We start from the raw sequence: 20231 nt of genomic DNA, 5'->3' as shown, positions 1-20231 counted from the left end.
GGTGAGGGAGGGAGGGAGGGGGGGCTCTGTTTATCACCAGGAAAGCTTACATCACCTAAACTCCTGTGGGATCCTACAGGATGACTTTGACTACAAATCATTTGATAAGAAGTCCTTTATCCAACCAGGCTAGTGGTTTGCTCAGTTGGCTCTGTCAGTGTTGCTGATAAGTGCTGTACTGTCAGACAAACACCACCTTGGTGGAGGATTAATTTGCATTATATTATTTCCCATTCTAAGAACTGGTTGTTAATTAGTTTAAACTGGGAAATGTAGGTTCACGTTGTGTTTACATGCTTTACTCCCTATTTGCCAAGTCATCACAGACTAGTTGGAAGAGGCCTTTACCTAGAAGCCACTACAAAACAGTCTCCCAGTCATCAGACACAACACATTTCACAGACCACCCATAACACAGCTACATGGACAGTTAGCATCACCACAACGGTCAGTAAACGCTACATATGAAATATCTTACCCCCTGTGAGTCTTTCACAAAATAGCTTCCACTGGATCCTTGGTAGATCCTCTCCGGGTAGATCCCCTCCTCTATGGCTCGCTCGGCCTTTCGGATGATCTCTCTGAACTCGGGATCCTCCGGGAACTCGTTCCTGTGGGGCTCCCGCGGCGAGCTCCCACGGTCCCGATCCAGAAGTGGCTGTCTCTCGCGGCTGCGCCCCGGACTGCCGGCCGGGATGCGCACCACCGAGCCCGGGGTGCTTCCAAACGCGCCCCGGGGACTTGTGGGCTCTGTGGGACAGTAGCTGAAATCACCGGAGTCCCGGAGCGGAGAGACAAGCGGACTCGTCTCGTCCATGACTTTGGAGTCGGACGGGGAGTTACTTTAACTCCTGGAGAAAGCGAAGAAACAGAAAAGAGGAGGAAATAGAGGAGGGAAAGAAAGTGGGACGGTTGTTTTGTTGGCTAGTCCTGACGCTGCTAACAAGGAAACACAGGGAAAAAAAGACAAGTCAGATGACTGTCAGCTTCCGGGAAGAGGCGGGACACGGCGAGTGTTTAGATCTTGAACCAATCAGCGTCCAGGTGGTCGAGTCAACAACCTAATCTCTAACGCTGATTGGATAGGATCATTCCGCCCCCAGAAGACACGTGACAGCACAGTTAACCCAATCAATTAACTCCATATAAACTCCTTTGATAAATACTCAACAATAATCGTTTGTCAGATTGGTAAATCTCGAGAAAGCATGTTGGTGTGATTACACCCTACATTAAATATCTAAATATATAAACAGACAACAGGGTGATATTAATTGACAACGTCAAGATTCAATGGATCTATATTCTGGCAATCGTGTACATAATTCTGTTCAGTAGTTTGTTTTAGCTTAAACTGATTTTCAAACATTATTTTTGTTTTTTATTTTATTTCCTGTGTCCTGTACAATTTGAAGATTTGATATCCTCAAGATCAGCCTGTTCCTGTTTTTGTTCAGTAATGTCAACCAGTATGTCTTAATAAAAGTCATCGAGGAGGAGCATTGTTTCACAAATGTCATTCTCCTTTGACTGAGAATGACATTGAAGTCTGACTGTGGTCTGAAAGTGAGACAACATTCAGTGTCTTGTTGCTGAGAAGCAAATTGGTTGTATTTGTGATGACACAGCGGAAGTGTAGGTGTTCAATCTGCATGTCTGTGCTGGTGACTCATTTCTCCCTGACAATCAAAGGAGAGCAGCAGCACACAAAGAAGTTCAAATGCAAAGTATTGTGGGGACCCTGTGGTTCAGACTTTTGCTGCACATTATCTCTCTTCCAGTCCCTTCCCTGTCTTCTGTATTCTACCTAACAAAGGCAAAATAGCAAATTGGCATAGGTTTATAATGATGGTGCCAAGACTATGGACTCTTGATTTGCTCCTCTAAATGATGAATGGCACATTTTTACTACTTCCACCGACACTGGAAGGTCGTAGGTCAGGGATGGTAATATCTGAAGCTCTTGTAATTTAGTGTCACAAGCAACGCTTCAGCTGGGCAGATTCTGGTTTGAATGAGGGTCTTTTGAAAAACTCAAGACTGCCACACCCCAGCACAACCAATCCAGTGAGTAATACAGTCAGTGTCTGTCATAGCTGGGGAAGTCCAAGTCACGACTCACGTCCATGAGGTCCTCATCAGTCCTCATGAGCAAAAAGCAAAATCTTTCAGGTCTCTGACTTACCACTATAATAGTAAACGACACCACATCTGAATATGTCCCTTTCAAAGCTGTTTAATGTGTGTTTTTCTGTGTTCAGACCTAACAATAAACATATTATCTGTAATAATCTTCACCTTCTTTGTAAGGCTGATCTAAATCCAAGCTCAAACACTGCACCACGTGGTGTTTATGGGATAATGAGAAAAAATGATGTGCAGTTTGCTGGTGCTGCCTCTCACATAATAAATAAAAAGCAAATGATTAGAGGTGTTGCTGTTGTTTGGACAGTCTGTGAATATCTTGTGACTGGTATTTGAAGTTGTGTATACTCTTTCCACTTACTATGATGAGCATCCACGAGGTGTGTTGGTGTGAAAGGACAGTTTCTCCACACTGATGCAGTAACTCCAGCCTGCAGCAGGACGCACTGCTGGGCGTGTGGACGTGCCGCTGTGCGCATCCTCCTGCCTCCCTCCTCCTCCGGCGCTCACAGTTCGTCTTCTGATTGGTGGAAACCAGCAGGAAGAGAGCTGGGGTCGTGAGATCTGCCAAGTTCGAGACCGACCAGATAACTCTTCAAACCTACACCCGCCGGCCGCAGTCTATCCCTCCAGGCTACTAAGAAAATACCGCGCCCGGGTCTTTGCAGCCTTTTTGGGAGTTGCGGCGAAATCAGGATTAATCTGCGGACACTGCTGCCGCATTTGAGGAAGAGTCACTCACTCCAAATATTCCGGAAATACAGCGCAGAGGGCATCGGTGTGAGGATGGCTGCGTACAAGCTGGTCCTGATCCGCCATGGAGAGAGCTGCTGGAACCAGGAGAACCGCTTCTGCGGCTGGTTCGACGCGGACCTGAGTGAGACCGGGGAGCAGGAGGCGAAGAGAGGAGGACAGGCGCTGAAAGGTACTGTCCTAGGGCCTAATCGGGCTTTCTCTCGGTCATTGGATTAAGCCGTTGCGAGCTTATGCAACTCTGCCGGATGGGGAAACAGGTAGTCGGCCCACTGCGACACAAGACTAGCCAGCAGCAGGGGAGGAGAGAGTCGGGGGAGGGTGGTGGCTAGATCATTGTATTCTTCATTAGGCTGGATGGTTATAAGAAAAACATAAACTGGAGTGGGGACACATTTGTAGAAGCATTTAGATGTTGCAAATGGTTTAATAAAACCTCTGTCAGTCTGGCACAGAGCCCATGATGGTCCCACACTCTAGTCAAGACAGTCTGGAGGCCCCTGGTGCTCCATAGTGTAGGTTTTCCTTAACACAACCAGTCCCAGTAAAGAGAAATGACAAATGATTTAATGTGTAATATGGAGTAAATGTATCAGCAGAGGTGCCATCTACTGACAGGTACCCATGGGGATTTTACTGAAATGTAGGGACTTTTTCAAATGTACATCTCAGACATAGCCTACTCATTCAGATGTAGTGTCCCACAGATTCAGCCACAACTTAGACCAACACTAAACACTGGCATCTGATGACTTCAAGTCAAGTACAAAATGTGGTCACGCACTAACAGCAGATTATCTGTATTTGTGGAATAGCATGTTGTATCAAAAGATGTCACTACTTTTACGGAAGATCAATGGAAAGATTTGTCTTTCAGATCTGAGGATTAATGGAGAATAAGACCACACTGCTGAGCAAAGAAGTTCCTGATATCAGTGCAGATTACTGCTCTTTACTGAGGGTAATGCTGCTATCCACTGTGGAGGGGAAAGGCAAACACCAGAACAGTTTTACTGTACTCCTTTTAGCCGTCCACATTATTTCAGGTGTTTCTTTCTGTTGGTTGCCTGTGTGACCCAGAAATCCTCTGCGGGCACATCCTGCTGAGTCCCATGATGTAGCACTGCCCTTGACTAAGCAAAAGCAAATGTATAAATGTTAGGAGAGAAGCAGTAAACAGCGCAGGCACTCAGTGGGTTGAGTGTAATGTAGCTGGGATCATAATTTTTCCTCTCTGTAGCAAAAAATACATTTGATTTGAATGCTGCCTTGCACTTACAAATGCCAGTGAACACTTGCATTTACCGTCTGTTTTGTGTCCTGTCTCTGATTCCCCTCAGACGCTGGCTATGAATTCGATATTTGCTACACCTCTGTCCTGAAGAGGGCCATCCGCACCCTGTGGTTTGTTCTGGACAGCATCGACCAGATGTGGCTGCCCGTCCACCGGACCTGGCGCCTCAATGAGCGTCACTACGGTGGCCTGACTGGGCTGAACAAGGCTGAAACTGCAGCTAAACACGGAGAGGCCCAGGTTAAGATCTGGAGGCGTTCTTTTGACATTCCTCCCCCGTCCATGGATGAGGATCATGATTTCTATCAGAACATAAGCAAGGTGAGGCCACAGGAGAGTACTGAAGGGTCTTTGTCTCTTATAAATGCAGACATCTTTTATACATCAGTCTAAGTCTACATCTACAACATTAACTTTCTCTTTCGTCGTAGGACCGGCGTTATGCTGACCTGACCGAGGACCAGCTTCCCAGCTGTGAGAGTCTCAAGGACACTATCGCCAGGGCACTGCCCTTCTGGAACGAAGAGATCGTTCCACAGATCAAAGAGGGAAAAAGGGTGCTGATTGCTGCCCATGGCAACAGTCTCCGGGGCATCGTCAAGCATCTGGAGGGTAAGAGACAAAGCAGTGCCAAGAAAGTTTGCATTTATTGACAACACTGAATCAAGGAGTTCCCTGTGTAATAAAAAAAAATTAAGAGGGTTATTTTATAAAATCACAGTCTGAACCGATAACAGATGCTGAAAAACTCAATTGGTGCAGCCTGAAGTATTTTAATTTCAGTGATTGAGTCTTTCTTATAACTCTCTGTGGGACTCATAGTTGATTTATCTCTAGTGTTGCAGCTTATGACTTTCTTTTAATTAAACTGAATTTATAATTCTACTGCTGTTTCAGCTGAGAGTTTAATTCTTGTCCAAGTGTTGAAAATGCTCAAACAACTGGTGACACAACATTGTAAGAAAAACAAATAGGGTTTTTTAATTAAATTTTTATATCAGGAACACTGTCAGCTCTAAACCCCCGCCTGCTTCTGTGTCTTCAGGCACGGTCACATTAACAATCTGTTCTACAAAAATGTGACTAGTGGGTTTGATGGTTAGATAACTTGAAAACAATAATTCATACCATCCATATAAAAGCACGATATTCATCTGTCTTCATTGGTTGAAAGAACTTGAATTGGGTTTCATGTGCTTGTTACACTTTAAAAACATTTGTGAACAACTTTCTATGAGCAAGACGTTTTTGCCATCATACTTGGATAGCATCAGCTGTTGAAAACCTAATAAACCATTTCAAATGGTTACATCTGTTACTCTTCCCCAGGTATGTCAGAAGAGGCTATCATGGAGCTGAACCTGCCCACAGGTATCCCCATTGTGTACGAGCTGGACAAAAACCTGAAGCCTTTAGGACCCATGCAGTTCCTTGGAGATGAGGAGACCGTCAAGAAGGCCATGGAGGCTGTGGCTGCTCAGGGAAAAGCCAAGAAATAGACCCCCCCCCTCCCCCGGATGGGCTTCAGTATAGATCAATCATCTGCTGTTAAGTTATCAAGTTATTACAAGGTCATTTACCGTTACTGTTGTCATCACAGAGTTGCGCACACACAGACACACAATGTGCACTTTATTTTGATAATACCCAGCTTTCACACAGACATACAATCTAGAGTTTGATTTGATTGGTCTTTACTTTACATACTGAAACATACACTTCATAATTAGACAATGGATATCAGCTGTAATATGGTTTGAGCACTGACCAAAATCCAAAATTAGGGACCAGCGAGTGGAGCAAACATAGACTAACCCTGCAGAGTCGTTCCCAAGTATTCCTTCCTATTTACGATCCATGTAGGTGAAGCTCAGAGGGAACAGTATAGTCTATAAAGTAACACTGGCTGTTGTTAAAGTTGATATGCTCTGCACTGCTGATTTCTGTTTGCTGTGGAATTGTGGAAAAAAGAATAAATGTTGTGAACAATTATGTGATGAAATATTGTATCAGCGTCTGATGTCATTTTGCAGTATACATTAAGTGTCCACTCTGTCCTTAAGAATCATAGGGTTATGGAAGAAATGGTACAGTCTCTTATGAAAAATAATAGTTAATATGTTAGTTTTAAAAGAAGACTACATTACATACATGGATTATTAGAGCGATGGATTCAATAAATACATAAATTATCAAATATAAATATATAAATTAACATAAAAGTACACTGTAAAGTTGCTATTGATGAGACTACAGAGATACAAACATTCAGATGCTAAATAACCTGCACACATCAACAAATGAAGCACAAATCTGAGTCTGTACTTCCTCAAGTTGATGCTTTAGGACAGAATCTGCAAATGTGAAATGATTGACACCGTTTTTGTCATTGTGTACTAAAAAAACAATGTCTTACTAGATTGTAAATATTACCTGGTACTAAAGGACCAGTGTGTAAACCATAGTGACATCTAGTGGTGAAGTTGCAGATTGCAACCATTTGAATACTACTCAGCCTTCCAAGGGCATAGGAGAAACTACGGTGGCCGCAAAAAAAAACAGCCAGTTTGTCCGTTATGAGCTACTGTGTACATGCAGGTTCAACGTAGCCTCTGTGGAAGAGGACACACTCATTCTAAGGTAACAAAATCATAACAGTTCCTATATTCATGTGATTATACACTAATGAATACAGACATATATTATATTCAGTCTCCTAAACTGGACCTTTAAATTGGAAAAATCCGTATTAATGGGCAAACCTTCCCCAAGTAGCATCTTTTTAATTGATTTGATCATTTTCAATAATTAGAAAATGATTGTGTTTAATGAATACATTATATTTTTGTTACTGTTATTATTATACGTTGTTGTTTTAAAAGTAGAAGTAATTGCACACATGTAGGACACTGAATTTCGTGTGTGTGTTTGTGCTATGCGTTACATGTGCTTGTGCCTCAACAAACATGGCGGATGAAGTCGTCCTTTTTTTACTTCCTGTCAGTGCGAGACCGGCCAATCAGAATCGACGCGAGCCCTTCGTCACAGCCAATCGGCTGACGAGCTGCTCTTCTCGAAAACATGTCGCCCATGAAGCTGTGTGTTCCAGGTGAGTCCCGTAAATGTGGATTTCCTCGTACTTAGGATGAGTTCAACCACACTTTAGAGCGTTTGTTTCATGTTACTCATGTTGGCTCGAGTACACGTCGCTGTGTTGCTAGAAAATATAACCGACAGTGTGAAACCTGGTAACTATTTCCAGCTGCCATGCGTGAGGTGGGCTTTGGCTTCAAGCACATTCAGCGTTATATTCGGTTACTTTTTCATGTATGGCGAGTTGTATTGGTTGAATACAACACGGCGTCGGTGTGTTCAGGGATATTACGTGCCATTGTTTCAGGGGTAATTGATGTAATACTTATGCAGAGCTGTGAGACTGTTGACTTTTACTTTCCACGGCAGGTTTTATCTCCAGCCCTGCCCATCGCCTCGGGCAGGACAGCAGCATTCCTTCTTCACTTGTTTTGACTCATGAGAAATCCTCTCTCTTCTGATTGTGTGGGTTTACAGTAGGAAATGCCAACGATAGTGACCTTTAGACATGTCAGTGTGCATGGAAACACCCGTTTTTCACAGTAACATGAGGTGTTGTCAGTTGCCTGTAAAAATCATATATCAGAATTTGATGTCATGTTAATGCTGAAGTAAAATGGCTCCAGATAGGTGATTCTAGAGTAGTAATGGTCCTACTCAGATGTAGGACGTATGAGCTCCTTCATATTCTCTGTGCAGACAGCTCTGTGTTTGGTTCTGGATAAGTTTTCATGTTAAGGGTGTTCTTCAGATCCCTTACGTAAATCGTCTTGGGATCAATTGAGGTAGCAGATAGCTAAATAGAAGCCATACTCAGTAAATATATTACATTGTGTCAGTGAGAGAGAGTCTCTGGTTAAAGTCTTCTCACAAAAGTATCTTATTCATAGTTTAGCACAGATGTTCCACCTCCACTACAAAAACACTGACGTACAGTATGTGCTACTTTTCCCTTCTTGTTTGTCTCCAGGTGACAAGCTATGCAGTGTAGAAGACTGTATTCCCGGCACAGGGGTGTACCTGCGGCACGGCTACATATATTCCTCACTAGCAGGCTATGTGCTCAGAAAAAACGAAGGAGAGGAGGTGAGGGGTGTGGTTGGGAAAGCTGTAAAAGCAGTAAGGCATGTAGGAGTGCCAGAGTGAAGGTGTTGCGCAACATTTGTGAATGTGACTGAACTGAAATAGATTTGTTTAGCACCTGCGTTGAAATATGCGCTGTATTTAGTGTGCGACAGGTCTTTTCTGCAGGCTGTTTTGAACTGGAATCATACAAACTGAACTTGTTTTCTGTGACCTGCGTGTGCATTGATGCGTGTTATTTTTCCTATCTAGTTACCAGTGATCTCAGTTGTCAGGGAAACAGAAACGCAACTACTACCAGATGTAGGAGCAATAGTCACCTGTAAGGTATGCCATGGAATCGGATGCTATTTGTCCTTAATTGGATGATCAAATGAAGTGATCTTGCACAGATTAGATTTATTTTCAGCCTTACTGCTCTTTGTTTGGACAGGTGACTAGCATCAACCCCAGGTTTGCCAAGGTCCACATCCTTTATGTAGGCTCCACACCACTGAAAGACCGCTTCCGAGGGACAATCAGGTAACCCCCCCCCCCAAAAAAACTGTCTCCATGCTTAAAGTGTTTTATGTCATATTTCTCTGCGTCATTCCCAAAACTGAGCCCCCTCTCTCTGTCTCTACAGAAAAGAAGATGTGCGCGCAACAGAGAAAGACAAGGTGTGTTTGACTCCACTTATTTAATCAGATCATTAACAGTATTCTTCTGCAGCTTTGTTACTAATCTAAGATGCTCCTTATTGTTACAGGTGGAGACATACAAAAGCTTCAGACCTGGCGACATTGTCCTGGCAAAAGTGGTATCCTTCACCTGCCCTCAGGTCTAAGGCAAATTGCTAAGTTGTAAATTGCTTTTTCAAGTGATGGATTTCAACTACTCAGCTCATTTCATTTTTAAAAATACTAAACTTAACTCAGAATGACCTAGGTTCAGCAACAACAAAATAACCTCCAAAGAAGTCAAGCCATCAGTTATCATCAAGTTATATTATCATTTCACTACGAGTGAGTGGGGTGGGTGTATACTGTTTACTTGCGTGGCATTAACCCTTGACGTGTGATGTCAGATCTCTCTCGGTGACGTGCAGTCTAACTACCTGTTGACAACAGCAGAGAATGAACTGGGGGTGGTGGTGGCACACAGTGAATCAGGTAACTCTCAGTGCTCAGTTAAACAAGGTGTTCTCTCTCTTCATGTAAAATGTAACAAATGCAGGACTCCAGCACAGCACAGATTGACAGTATCCTGTTTGAACACAAGGTGGTAGTAATTGTCCAGATAACCTGAGAGAAGAGTTGCTACTGTACATAATGACGTCATGTTATTAGTCTCAATTTTATCACCTTTCACGTCACGTTTTCTTTTTTCTTTTTCAATCAGGGGCCCAGATGGTTCCCATCAGCTGGTGTGAGATGCAGTGCCCACGGACGCACACCAAAGAGTTCCGCAAAGTGGCGCGCGTGCAGCCGGAGTATCTACAGGCCTGAAACTTGATTCTTCCACATGGAACACACAGCTTCCCTCCCTCCTTGTTGTCAAGCCTCCCGACTCTTTCCTGAGAGAATGACTGGACAACGTGCATATCGTTGGCTACTTCTGGTTTCATGTCTTCCTTAAGTGTTTTTTTTTTTTTTTTTAAATGGCTTTTCCCTCTGCACATTGTGTCATCATTCGATTGTGCCAGCTAGAAAAACAAACAGAAGTAGCGCCAGAGCAAATTGTCAGGACGTATTCTAAAGGGTGTAGTGACATTTTAAACTAAATTCAATGCATGTGCCAGGAACCGGGGTTATTTTAAAGTTGCCTTTAAATTGCCCGATGGAAACCTGTTTAGAACTGTCTGACTCAGTTCACTCAGCATGTCACATTGCAGCTGCCAAACTTTCTAAGTGACCACTATGTTGAGAAGCTAAAAGCATCAGAATTTTGCACGTAGTGAAGAAAGGTCTTCTTCACAGATGTGGGATTCACTCAGTTTTGCTAAGTATTATATAAGATCATCATGTCACTAGAAGGATGAAGCACGTTGCTGGGTGCATAAATATGAGGCTTGGTTAAGACAAGGTCCAGGCTCCATCTCATGTAAAGACAAAAAAACTCAAAAACATGTTGTAACGAGAGAGGTTGTTGTAAAGGGAGCGGCTTTATTTGGTCTGAAATAACGGGGATATGACCAAAGAGCGCTGCACTTTGAAACCTCTTTTGTATGATGTAACGTGTGGGGCTGTATGTTTGTTTTTTTGTTTTTTTAATGCCTTGTCCATAAAAGTGATAAAAAGATTCATTTAGTTGAAAGACATTTTAATCTCCGCAGGCTGGTTTGTTGTAGCTCCTTTCCAACTTTTCCAGTCTTAAGTAAGCTGATGGACACAATTTAAAAGGGAAATTAATGTGATTTGGAGCCTAACGTTCAATCAGAATTACAACAGCTACCATGCACGGAATATTGAAGTACAACATGTGATAGTCAATTTTTTTTTGTCCAGCACATTATCAAAAGTAAAAGCTTATGAGCCTACAGCAAGCAAGCAGTTCCCATTTTATCTTTGAAGTAAAGTGTACTTTGATTTTTCTTATTCTTCTTTCACTTTACAGATGTAATTCATGTGCAAGATTGGAATAAAATGACTATCAAAACCACCATCATGTGTCCTCTATCAATTTAAGGGATGTGCTTTTGTATTTAGTAATAAAAGTTTAAGTCACAAATTGTAATTTTAACTGCTCATCTATTGGACTGGAGGGAAATCGCCTTATTAAGAAATTACCTCAAACACAAAAATGCTGCCAGTATTCTCTCAGCACACTGCTTAACATCCTTACTATCATCCATCAGGAAAAATACTTGAATGTGTGTGAGGAAAACAGTATGGGTAAAATCAGTGTGCCACCTAACTGCATGTTATGGTTGTGGTCACTGAAAGTAACAGGATCAAAAAGTCTTCAGAATTTAAGAAAACAGTTTCAGAAAAGTGTTCTTGTCATGTTCTCACTCTGGATCTAAAACATACAGCGGATGTGTTAGCTCACACAGTGGGACTGAAAATCCTGCAGAACAATGACCTACTGAAATCACAATAACAATCTCACAGTCCAGCTCCTCAAGCAGAAGGATGTTTAATATACAATATGTACAAATGTGTTGTCTGTTCATTCTCTAATACTGATCTATATACAAGTCAGAATAATAGTCTGTTGTGAACCTGAGTTACTACAGTTAAAACTGCACATACAAAAAAAAAAACCTAACTTGTACAACCATACACACATCTCTACAAACGCACACACACTTAGATCAGTCATCAAAGCGAACTGATCGACATGTATTGATGTCGATGGAGAACTTCTTATTGGATGGTGCACTGAATCCGAGTCCTGCGCCCCTGCCACTGAAGTCTAATCTGCGTGACTGAGCGCGTTCAAACTCTCCCATGAGCCCTTGCTGCAACTGCTGCTGTGCATCCTTCCCCAGTGCCATGTTTGCTCCTCCAGTGCTCCCCGCAGCCGGCTGGAAACCCTTTTTGAAGCCACCCATCAGCCGGAGGAACTTCTGCTGCTGGTCAGAGTTGTCGAACTGAGCGGTGCTCCACTGGCCGAAACCCTGAGGAATGGAGGGAGACAAATATGAGACACTACGTACAGTAAAAGAGCTTTCCACTGATTTTACAAATCAGTTCAGTTCATTTTACTCGTCATTTTCTTCATTAGGAGTATTGAGAAAACTTGCTTGCGCTTGTACACTACAAATGTATAATTGTACGCCTGTGTTACAGACTGGGGGAGGTGGAAAGCTGAGGGCATTCATCAGGGAGGGTCTAATGAAGATGCTATTGAGTTGCATTATGGTAAATGTAGGATGTAGTGTTTTCTGTGCTTCACCCACAAAGGGGACTAAAATCAGGACACCTCTAACTCTGCTGCATCAATTTTTACCTTTTTTTTTCTCCTGCAAGTCCCCAGATTTCCTAAAAGTGCAATACTAAAATACCATTTTATTATCTTTTACGAGAAAGGCGCTAATACTGACCAGAGGTTTGGTTGTTTTTTTAGGTTGAGAGGCGTGGTCAATCTCCATTTGTAAAGCCTGTCTTCTTTCCTATGAAACACCAAAACACACTTCATCAAGCTTGGCTGAATAAAACAGACATACCAAGCAATTCAGAGTAAAAAAACATTAAAATACCATTAACAGACAATTATACGTTGGCTCTCGTTACAGGAATAGTTCCACATTTTGGGAAATTTGTTTCATTTCCATGCCAAGACTTACATGACAAGGTTAATACCACTCTTGTGTGTTCATCAAATATGAAACTACAGCCAGGAGACGTTTATCTTATCCTAACAATGAAGATATAACCTGTTGATTAGTGAGCTTTAGAGACAGTGGTAGGCTGATTTTTATTTTGTTTTGGACAGAACCAGGCTGTTCTCAGTTTCCAGTCTTTCTGCTAAGCTAAGCTAACCAGCTGTTTGTGGCAGCTTCACATTTAGCATACAAAGATGAAAGTGGCATCAATGTTTTCATCGAACTCAGCGTAGAAACATAGGGCTGGCAGCAGAAACACGCAGCAGTTCAGCGAGGCAGCTGTCACGCACTGATGATGAGGGCACTGTGTGTCCAGCCTGTAATAATGAGTGCCCTGTTTACCTGGTTGATGGTGACCTCATCAGTGTTTCCAGATTTCTCTGACAGGAACACCACGTCCACTTGGGGTGACTCCTGAAACACAGTGAAACACAAGAGAGGTTCACCCCCAACGCAAAACGTGAAGATCAGAGCACATCGTCAACTGCCTCTGAGAATACACACTCACACGCTGGTCTTCCACCTCTTCTTTAATCTTCTTCTTCCTCTTCTTTTTTGCACCAGTTTCAAAACTCACATTCTCCACCTGTGTTTCCACCTTAATGGAAATCTTCTTCCTTTTCTTGTTCGTGGTGTCCCCAGGTGCTGTGGTGACAGTTTCCTTACTCCGCTCCTCAGCTTCTTCGCATTCTTCCTCCTCTCCCTTTGACTCATCCTTTTTCCTTTTCTTCTTCTTTGGCTCTGTCTCTACTTCGCCAACCTCCACAGAAACTTTTTTACTCTTTTCTTTTTTTCCTTTTTTCTTTAGCTCTGTCTTCTCTTCCTCTACAATAACATTCTCACTCTTTGTGGATTTGTCTCTCTTGTTGTTGAGCGTACTGTCTCCTGTTCCTGCTGCATTTTCATCTTCTACAGTTTTAGTTTCTTTCTTTTTCTTCTTTTTCACTTTTACTTCCTCACTCATCTCTCGCTCTGGTGTTTCTAGCTTCACTTCATTCTCAGCCACTTTTGTTTTAGCTTTATTTTTATTTTTTGTTACACTCACTCCATCCATACCTTCAGCAGTTTCCTCATCAGTGGTTTTCTTCTTCTTCTTCTTCTTCTTCTTCTCTTTAACATGCTCCTCAGTCTCCTCTGTGCTTAGAACTAAAATGTTGTTTTTTCCCTTCTTGTCTTTCTTTGGCAGTTTATCCTTTCCAGCTTGCTGTTCTTCCTCCTCTTTCTCTATCTTTACATGTTCGGGTTTAGTTTGTACAGACTTTGTTTTTACTTTCTCCTTCTTCTTCAGTTTCTTTTCCACATCTTCTTCCTTTACTGAACTCTGTTCAGTTTCCACTTGATTCTCATCTTCAGCCAGCTGCTTCTTCTTCTTCTTCTTGATAACGTCGTTGTCATTTTCATTCTTGAGATCAGAACCATTGGCATCATTCAAAGACTCTGTGACAAATTTCCTCTTCTTTTTCTTATTCTTTTCCTTTTCACCACCTCCATCCCGAGACTCTTCTTCTATATCTATAACCACTGAATCAACTTTTTTTATCTTCTTCTTTTCTTTTTTCATCCCTGCAAGGCTCTCATTGTCAACAGCATCATCAGCTCTAGGCAGAGAGGCTTGTCCTTTCTTGGGTTTCTTCTTCTTCACAAAATTCTCCTCACTCTTCTCTTCCTCCATCTTCATTTGAACCCTTTCCACTGGTCTCTCTACAGAAACAGACGTTTGGCCTGTCTGGTGAGAGAACTACAATTACTGCAAGACAATACCTTTTGACTATAGATTAAACTGCAGAACCAGGCTCATATACTCTGTGTGTATGTGCAAGTGTGGCTAACAGAGCAATAAACACTTACCAAGGGTTTGACTACCTGCTTGGGCTGGGACTGCTGATCAATGTCTCTTTGCAGGGCCAGTCGCTTTGTCTGCAGGGGACAGAGCAGAACTGGGCTGAAATGTTTATAATCATAAAAAAAAAACAGACCAAAAACACTGGGTGCATTGAAAATCACTATTTTATATATCAACAAAGTAGTTGCAGGTTCTACTGGTTTAATCTTCAGTTGTGGACTACTTGTGATTCATCCAGGCTTGGTGTTGTGTTATAAAATGTACATTTCTGCAACTCTGAAAGGAATTCTGATTCAAAATGTGATATCTGATGTTGCATGAGACGTCCATTACCTGGTCAAAGGTGATATTAATAAATGTAGGTGCAGACTTTTCAGCCACAAAGATCACGTCCTCATCAGAATCCGTCTGCAACATAAAATGAACACAGCGACCCGGTGGTGTACATGGACGTGCTGTCAGTGTTCATGAGTGAGATACCACGTCCATGGCACCTACACACGGATGCAGACATGCTGAGTTACGACAACTTGAATGAGTAACAGCATTAACACGGTGAGAACAACAGTCCCTGCAGGCAGAATGAGAAACGTTCATTCACAGCACACTCTTGGTAACCCAGGCTAGCAGCAGCAGCTAACGTTAAAGAGAAGCTAAAAGGTTAAAACGATGAAGAAACGAACTAACGAGCCACACGACCGCGGCTGTTGTATTACAGCTGCTGGTGTATGATGAAACGTAAAGTCGGACGGTTTACTTACTTACTGCAACCTCTGATGCTTCACGTGGATACCAGGTTGCCTACTTCACCCGGAAGTAGTTTCTGCTAGTTCCTGTTAGCAACCAGCCAGGAGTCCATAGCAACCAGCGCGAACATGGGAACTTTTCCGGAATTGTACCGAATGAACTGATGTTCAACAGGTACAATCATAGTTATATACACATGTATATAACTATGGGTACAATGGTTGTCCTTTAATTTAGAGTTAGTTTGTTGGTTTCAACTATTAAAGACTATTATTAACGAATTACATTCTAAGGTAATGAAAACACAACAATTCATATTTTTTATATTCTATTTGTGCCAACAAGTCCTCCTAAATGTTACACACTGGACCTTTAAATACTTAAAAACTACATAAAATGAACAGTAAACAACTGAAATACAACACAACACAATTCATTGTGTTTTAAGCAAATTATATTAACCAGTGGTTAATATCACTTTATCTAGAGCCTGAAGTAGGAAGTAGTACCTTATATTGTATTTAATAATTAGGTTAAAAAAAATATACGTGTTAACGGTGCGCATACACACATAATATTACTATTTTACTTACTATAGAGCTTATGTATACTGTCAGTGGTAGAGAGCTTGTACTGTCAATGGTACAGTGTATATAAGCTCTCTACTACTGACAGTATAAGCTCTCTACCATTGACAGTATACATAAGCTCTCTACCATTGACAGTATATATAAGCTACAGTCACATTGTAGGTGAGTGGTATCCACCTTCGACCTCAGCCTCTGCCTGATACTTAACACCACCTTCCACACAAGCACATCTATGCCAGATACATCCCTATCGACTAAGGCTTCCCGGGGCCAGTTTGTCCCTGTTATACCTCTGACAGTCTACAACCCCAACATCCAACTTGCCCATGGCAGCTGTTTATATCAGCTTTTCAGCCCATCTGCACCCTGCCTTCAAACTGCAGTCTGAGTTTTAAGAAGCCACCTACAGCCCCAGCTTCCATCTAGAGCCCCTAGGAGCCAGCTGCAGTCCCAACTTCCATCCTCCAGCTTCTAAAAGCCCAAATATTTAAGGTGCCATGACTTGAATATAGCACAGGTTACTTTTAAAACACTCCCACATGTAGCAAAGGATTTTAGAACTGCTGCTCCATTGCTATTTTGGATGGATAGAGCTATGGGGGAACTGGCTCACGATTCAACACATCAAGCAAACATCGCACACATCTTCACTTGGCTCTTAATCAGCCGAACTCCAAACACTTGATACAGCTATATATATGACAAGTGTAAAACACATTATATAAGAGCAATACTCTAACTAATTTTTTAAAACAAGCTGGGTCTAGAATTACCCTTTAGGGAGAGAGGCTGTAAATAAATCTGTTTCTTTCATGTGTGCACTTTGGAGATGTTTTAGGAATAATCTTTAATGATAATCACACATGGACATCAGTTTTTGTGTTCCTGGAAACCAAACTTAGTTCAAATATTTTGTACGACTTGCAGCATTTCTGTATTTTCAAAATGTTTTTTTCTGTGTTTTACAATTGCATGTTTTGTTTATTTGCAGCATTATTTCTAAAAGTGACACGTGTGGTGAAGATGTTTACGGGCTTGTATTTTCTTAAGTTGCAGTGCATTGAGGTCTCTCTGTCACCACTCTGTGTTCACAGTAGTAGCTGACTGTATAGCTGCACCTGAAGTGGCCGATGCCTCCAGTAAAGTGGATCCAGTAGTGTACCATGAAGGCAGGAGGGTGAAGAAAGATCAGTTCAATGACCAGACAATAATTAATAACAGAAAATGTGCACTGATGTATTAGCCACTTTGTGCAAATCACATTACAGACATTCATGTTACGCTGCCATAAAACAGTGTCAGTGCTAGGAGCATCTGAAAAGGAAAATACCATTGCTTTTTCACATTTGGATTATATACATGATTAAAACTCAGTTATATAGGGTTAATACATAAAAATTCTGTTATAATATTTCCATTGTACAATATCAGAGCACACACCTGTACACAAAAGCAAAGTTGTTGGCAACTTAGTTATTTAGTTTAGTCTTATAGCAAGAATAAATCGTCACAACATGAACATGGTGACTGACCTTTGAATTGTATTAGACCTGGATACTTTGTCCTGCATCGAATTCAGTCTTGCTCAAGAGATAGAAACTGCAACCCAACAGTGAAATATAAAAACAATTTGCCTCAGAGTTCAATTATCATTGCATTGAAACAGCGAGAAATCTGTTTGGACTCTTCATTGTCACTAATATAAACAGTATACGTGCGTATGAATCTGTTCCAGTTCAACTTGCAGTGATGGATGACTGAATGCTCTCTCTATATGTGATGGAATAGGGTAAAAAGGGATCATGAATGCCAGAATACATTGGGATGTTGCCATACATTTCAAACAAACAAAATGTGTACACTAGTGAGTGAAAACACAATGAAACTGGTTGACAAAAACAGTACCTGTCATTTAGTAGCTGTTTGAGAGCTTTCAGTCGTATCACATGGTCTTCCTCTGCAGATAGGGTTTGCCCAGTTGTCAGGGAATTGTTTAAATTTACCTTACACTAAGCACTTGAGATTGATTTGTCGGCTGCTGTTTCCAATGTCAAGAATGAAGTCTGAAACTCAACACTAAAACTGGTATTTCTCTTCAGTACGTATATCAAAATTCTAGAAAACACTCAAAATACATTAATTCTGACAAAAAAACATTACCTTTAAACTGTGCTTTTACATGCATCTCAAATATCACAATGCCCAGAAAATGATGAGCGCTGATAAAGTGCAAAATTACAACCTCCAACAGTAAACCCTATATACTGCAGCATATATATGGCAGTATTAAATGGCTTTTTATTATATGCTTATTGAAAAATCCTCATCCATGAGCGGTAGACCCATCTTTAGCCTTTTAAATCGTCAGATGATCCTCCAGAACTGTTAAATGCATGATATTTATTAATACACATGGTGAAATGTTCCTGTCCAACAGCACTGATTATGGACTGGAGATATGAAAAGAAAAACACTATGAGTCCTTTGGGTGTTTCCAGCATGTAACACAGAGGCCAAGCAAGCTTTGTAGGCGTATGCATGTATTTTACATAAACACCTTAAAGGCCTTTTTCTGAGTTGTAGCTTGACGCCAAACAGAAAGAGAAGGAAAGTGTAGTTTTTATGAAGCAAACATCTCTGATGGCATCAGGAAGTAACAGCATTTGTTTAGCCATCTCAGGCAAATTGTTTACTTCACTACATTCGAATCACCCGACAATCTTTACTTTACTGCTCCTTCAGTAACTGTCCTTCAATGCCACATTGAACACTAGTTTTTGATAGTCACCTTATATATAATAACTTAAGCTTTAATCTGTGCTGATCAAAATAACGGACTGTAAATGCCCTCGTAACTTCGTAACAAAATATCTTAAACTGTGGAAGCTACGTCACTTTCTCTTCCCTCTCTTGTGATTTTATTGTCCAGTCTGCAGATAAAGAGGAAACCCAGAAAACCTCAGCAAAAAATACTGTTAGAGATGGTCCTTAAAATGTAAAATTCATACGTGTGCAGATACACAAATACATTAAACACATTTAGCTCCCATCAAATCAATTATGTTTGATTTGTGATGTCTTTAATATCTCCTTCTTCTCCTTAGGCAACAGGAAATTCTACTATTACACCCCAGTGTTACACCGGTGTATCCTCCTCAAGTCTTGTCCCATATTACCATAACCGTCGTCCAGTGTAGTTAATTGGGGCTGTGGGCATCTTAAAGACAGAGACAAACAAGTAGCGAACTGTTAAAATACTCCTGTAGTTAGTTATTTAGTAAATGAGACTGAGTGAAATACACACAGTGCGTGTTTCTTCCATACTTACTGTTCCACCGTTCATGACCAGAGCCATCTCAGTGGGTTGGTAGACGTGACCTCTGAAGGCGATGCCAGGACGGACACTCCCGTGGCTGCTGTGGTATGTTCCAGTTCGGAGAGCTGACGGACCAAACGAGATAAAGCACACACACAAGTTACGGGTGTCCTGCAAGAGTACCCTTCATGATAGATGACTGTGCTGCTGACTGATACAAATCATACATGCATCAAACTCGAGGTTGACGTATAATTTTCCTACCAGCTGGGTAACTCTGAGGCCCTTCACGCTCATAGTAAACCCACACAGGTAATTTTAATTATTATGGTTAATTAGACCTTGACAGGATTGTGTGGGCAGATGTAGTCTGTGCTTGTTTGACATCTCCAGGCCTCTCCTGTATGCTTTGTTGGGCTGGATGAATTACACCCTTATAATGCTTATTGATACAAGGAGATTGGTGACGTCATGTAACAGAGTTGTGAAGTAGGAGGAGCTATTTGAGGCGCTCTTGGTTCTGGAAGTAAAAGTCTCATTCATTTTTCCTAGAGGCAAACTTACCCGACAACAACTTGGACCGAAAGCTTGACAGTGTTTGATAAAAAGGTACTGTACAAGCCTGTGGACATAAAAAATTCTACTACGATTCCCATTTCGGCAAGAAATACCCCTAGTTTATCACCTAGCCTGAAACTCTGTGACATGCACTGCTAACAGCTCACAGTGTTAAAAACAACATTAAATCACAATCTGCAGCTCAAATCAACCCTCTTTTAATTTCTGGGTCAGTTTTGTATGAATTCAGCAACTTTGGCTTTCACTCTAATTGTTGCCTTTGAGTGGCTGTTAATCCATGGCAATGGAGGCTGAGGCTCATGGGTGTTTTGAGTCATGCCATAATTGCTTAAAAAGATGAAATAATTACAACTGGTGGCCACAGCATAAACCTATGTGATCATACATCCGGGAGAGTCCAGTTTTTCTGTGTGAAGAAACATTTATCAGATTTTTAAAAATGGAAATACAGGGGCGCCCTGTTAGCTCAGTGGGTAGAG

At 41.5% G+C, this 20231-nt stretch overlaps 5 protein-coding genes across 8 annotated transcripts in view; 2 read left to right on the top strand and 3 right to left on the bottom strand.

Annotated features, from left to right (window-relative positions):
• Positions 1–981, bottom strand: part of pi4k2a (phosphatidylinositol 4-kinase type 2 alpha) — a 5534-nt gene extending 4553 nt beyond the window's left edge. Inside the window, exon 1 of the mRNA XM_035659820.1 lies at positions 479–981. Within this exon, the coding sequence (XP_035515713.1) occupies positions 479–817 (339 nt within the window). The 5' untranslated portion in view covers positions 818–981. The remainder of the gene's footprint in view (positions 1–478) is intronic.
• A 1681-nt stretch (positions 982–2662) lies between these two features.
• Positions 2663–6194, top strand: pgam1b (phosphoglycerate mutase 1b). The gene is made up of 4 exons (XM_035660975.1): positions 2663–3070; positions 4239–4513; positions 4624–4804; positions 5522–6194. The coding sequence occupies exons 1-4, from the start codon at positions 2932–2934 to the stop codon at positions 5689–5691; spliced, it is 765 nt and encodes a 254-aa protein (XP_035516868.1). The 5' UTR covers positions 2663–2931; the 3' UTR covers positions 5692–6194.
• A 1044-nt stretch (positions 6195–7238) lies between these two features.
• Positions 7239–11008, top strand: exosc1 (exosome component 1). Its single transcript, XM_035660055.1, has 8 exons — positions 7239–7301; positions 8256–8371; positions 8621–8695; positions 8802–8890; positions 8994–9027; positions 9117–9167; positions 9435–9519; positions 9749–11008. The coding sequence occupies exons 1-8, from the start codon at positions 7274–7276 to the stop codon at positions 9853–9855; spliced, it is 585 nt and encodes a 194-aa protein (XP_035515948.1). The 5' UTR covers positions 7239–7273; the 3' UTR covers positions 9856–11008.
• Positions 10586–15352, bottom strand: knop1 (lysine-rich nucleolar protein 1). Of its 4 annotated transcripts, none has more exons than XM_035660050.1 (7): positions 15282–15352; positions 14854–15014; positions 14526–14594; positions 13186–14403; positions 13020–13091; positions 12396–12464; positions 10586–11969 (listed from the first exon to the last, which is right to left on the bottom strand). In XM_035660050.1, the coding sequence occupies exons 2-7, from the start codon at positions 14935–14937 to the stop codon at positions 11664–11666; spliced, it is 1818 nt and encodes a 605-aa protein (XP_035515943.1). In that variant the 5' UTR covers positions 14938–15014; positions 15282–15352; the 3' UTR covers positions 10586–11663. The 4 variants fall into 4 exon arrangements, with proteins under 4 accessions (XP_035515943.1, XP_035515946.1, XP_035515945.1 ...); XM_035660053.1 differs by having other exon boundaries at positions 15286–15343; XM_035660052.1 differs by lacking the exon at positions 15282–15352 and having other exon boundaries at positions 14854–15271.
• A 3223-nt stretch (positions 15353–18575) lies between these two features.
• gprc5bb (G protein-coupled receptor, class C, group 5, member Bb) overlaps positions 18576–20231 on the bottom strand; it is a 7042-nt gene continuing 5386 nt past the window's right edge. Inside the window, exons 3-4 of the mRNA XM_035659480.1 lie at positions 19186–19298; positions 18576–19074 (exon numbers count right to left, since the gene is read on the bottom strand). Of these exons, the coding sequence (XP_035515373.1) occupies positions 19030–19074; positions 19186–19298 (158 nt within the window). The 3' untranslated portion in view covers positions 18576–19029. The remainder of the gene's footprint in view (positions 19075–19185; positions 19299–20231) is intronic.

Source organism: Morone saxatilis, unplaced genomic scaffold (assembly GCF_004916995.1).
Source record: "Morone saxatilis isolate NCDOM2014 unplaced genomic scaffold, NCSU_SB_2.0 Contig17, whole genome shotgun sequence".
In the NCBI taxonomy this organism is placed as follows: Eukaryota; Metazoa; Chordata; class Actinopteri; family Moronidae; genus Morone; species Morone saxatilis.
This window is presented reverse-complemented; position numbering and strand designations above follow the sequence as displayed.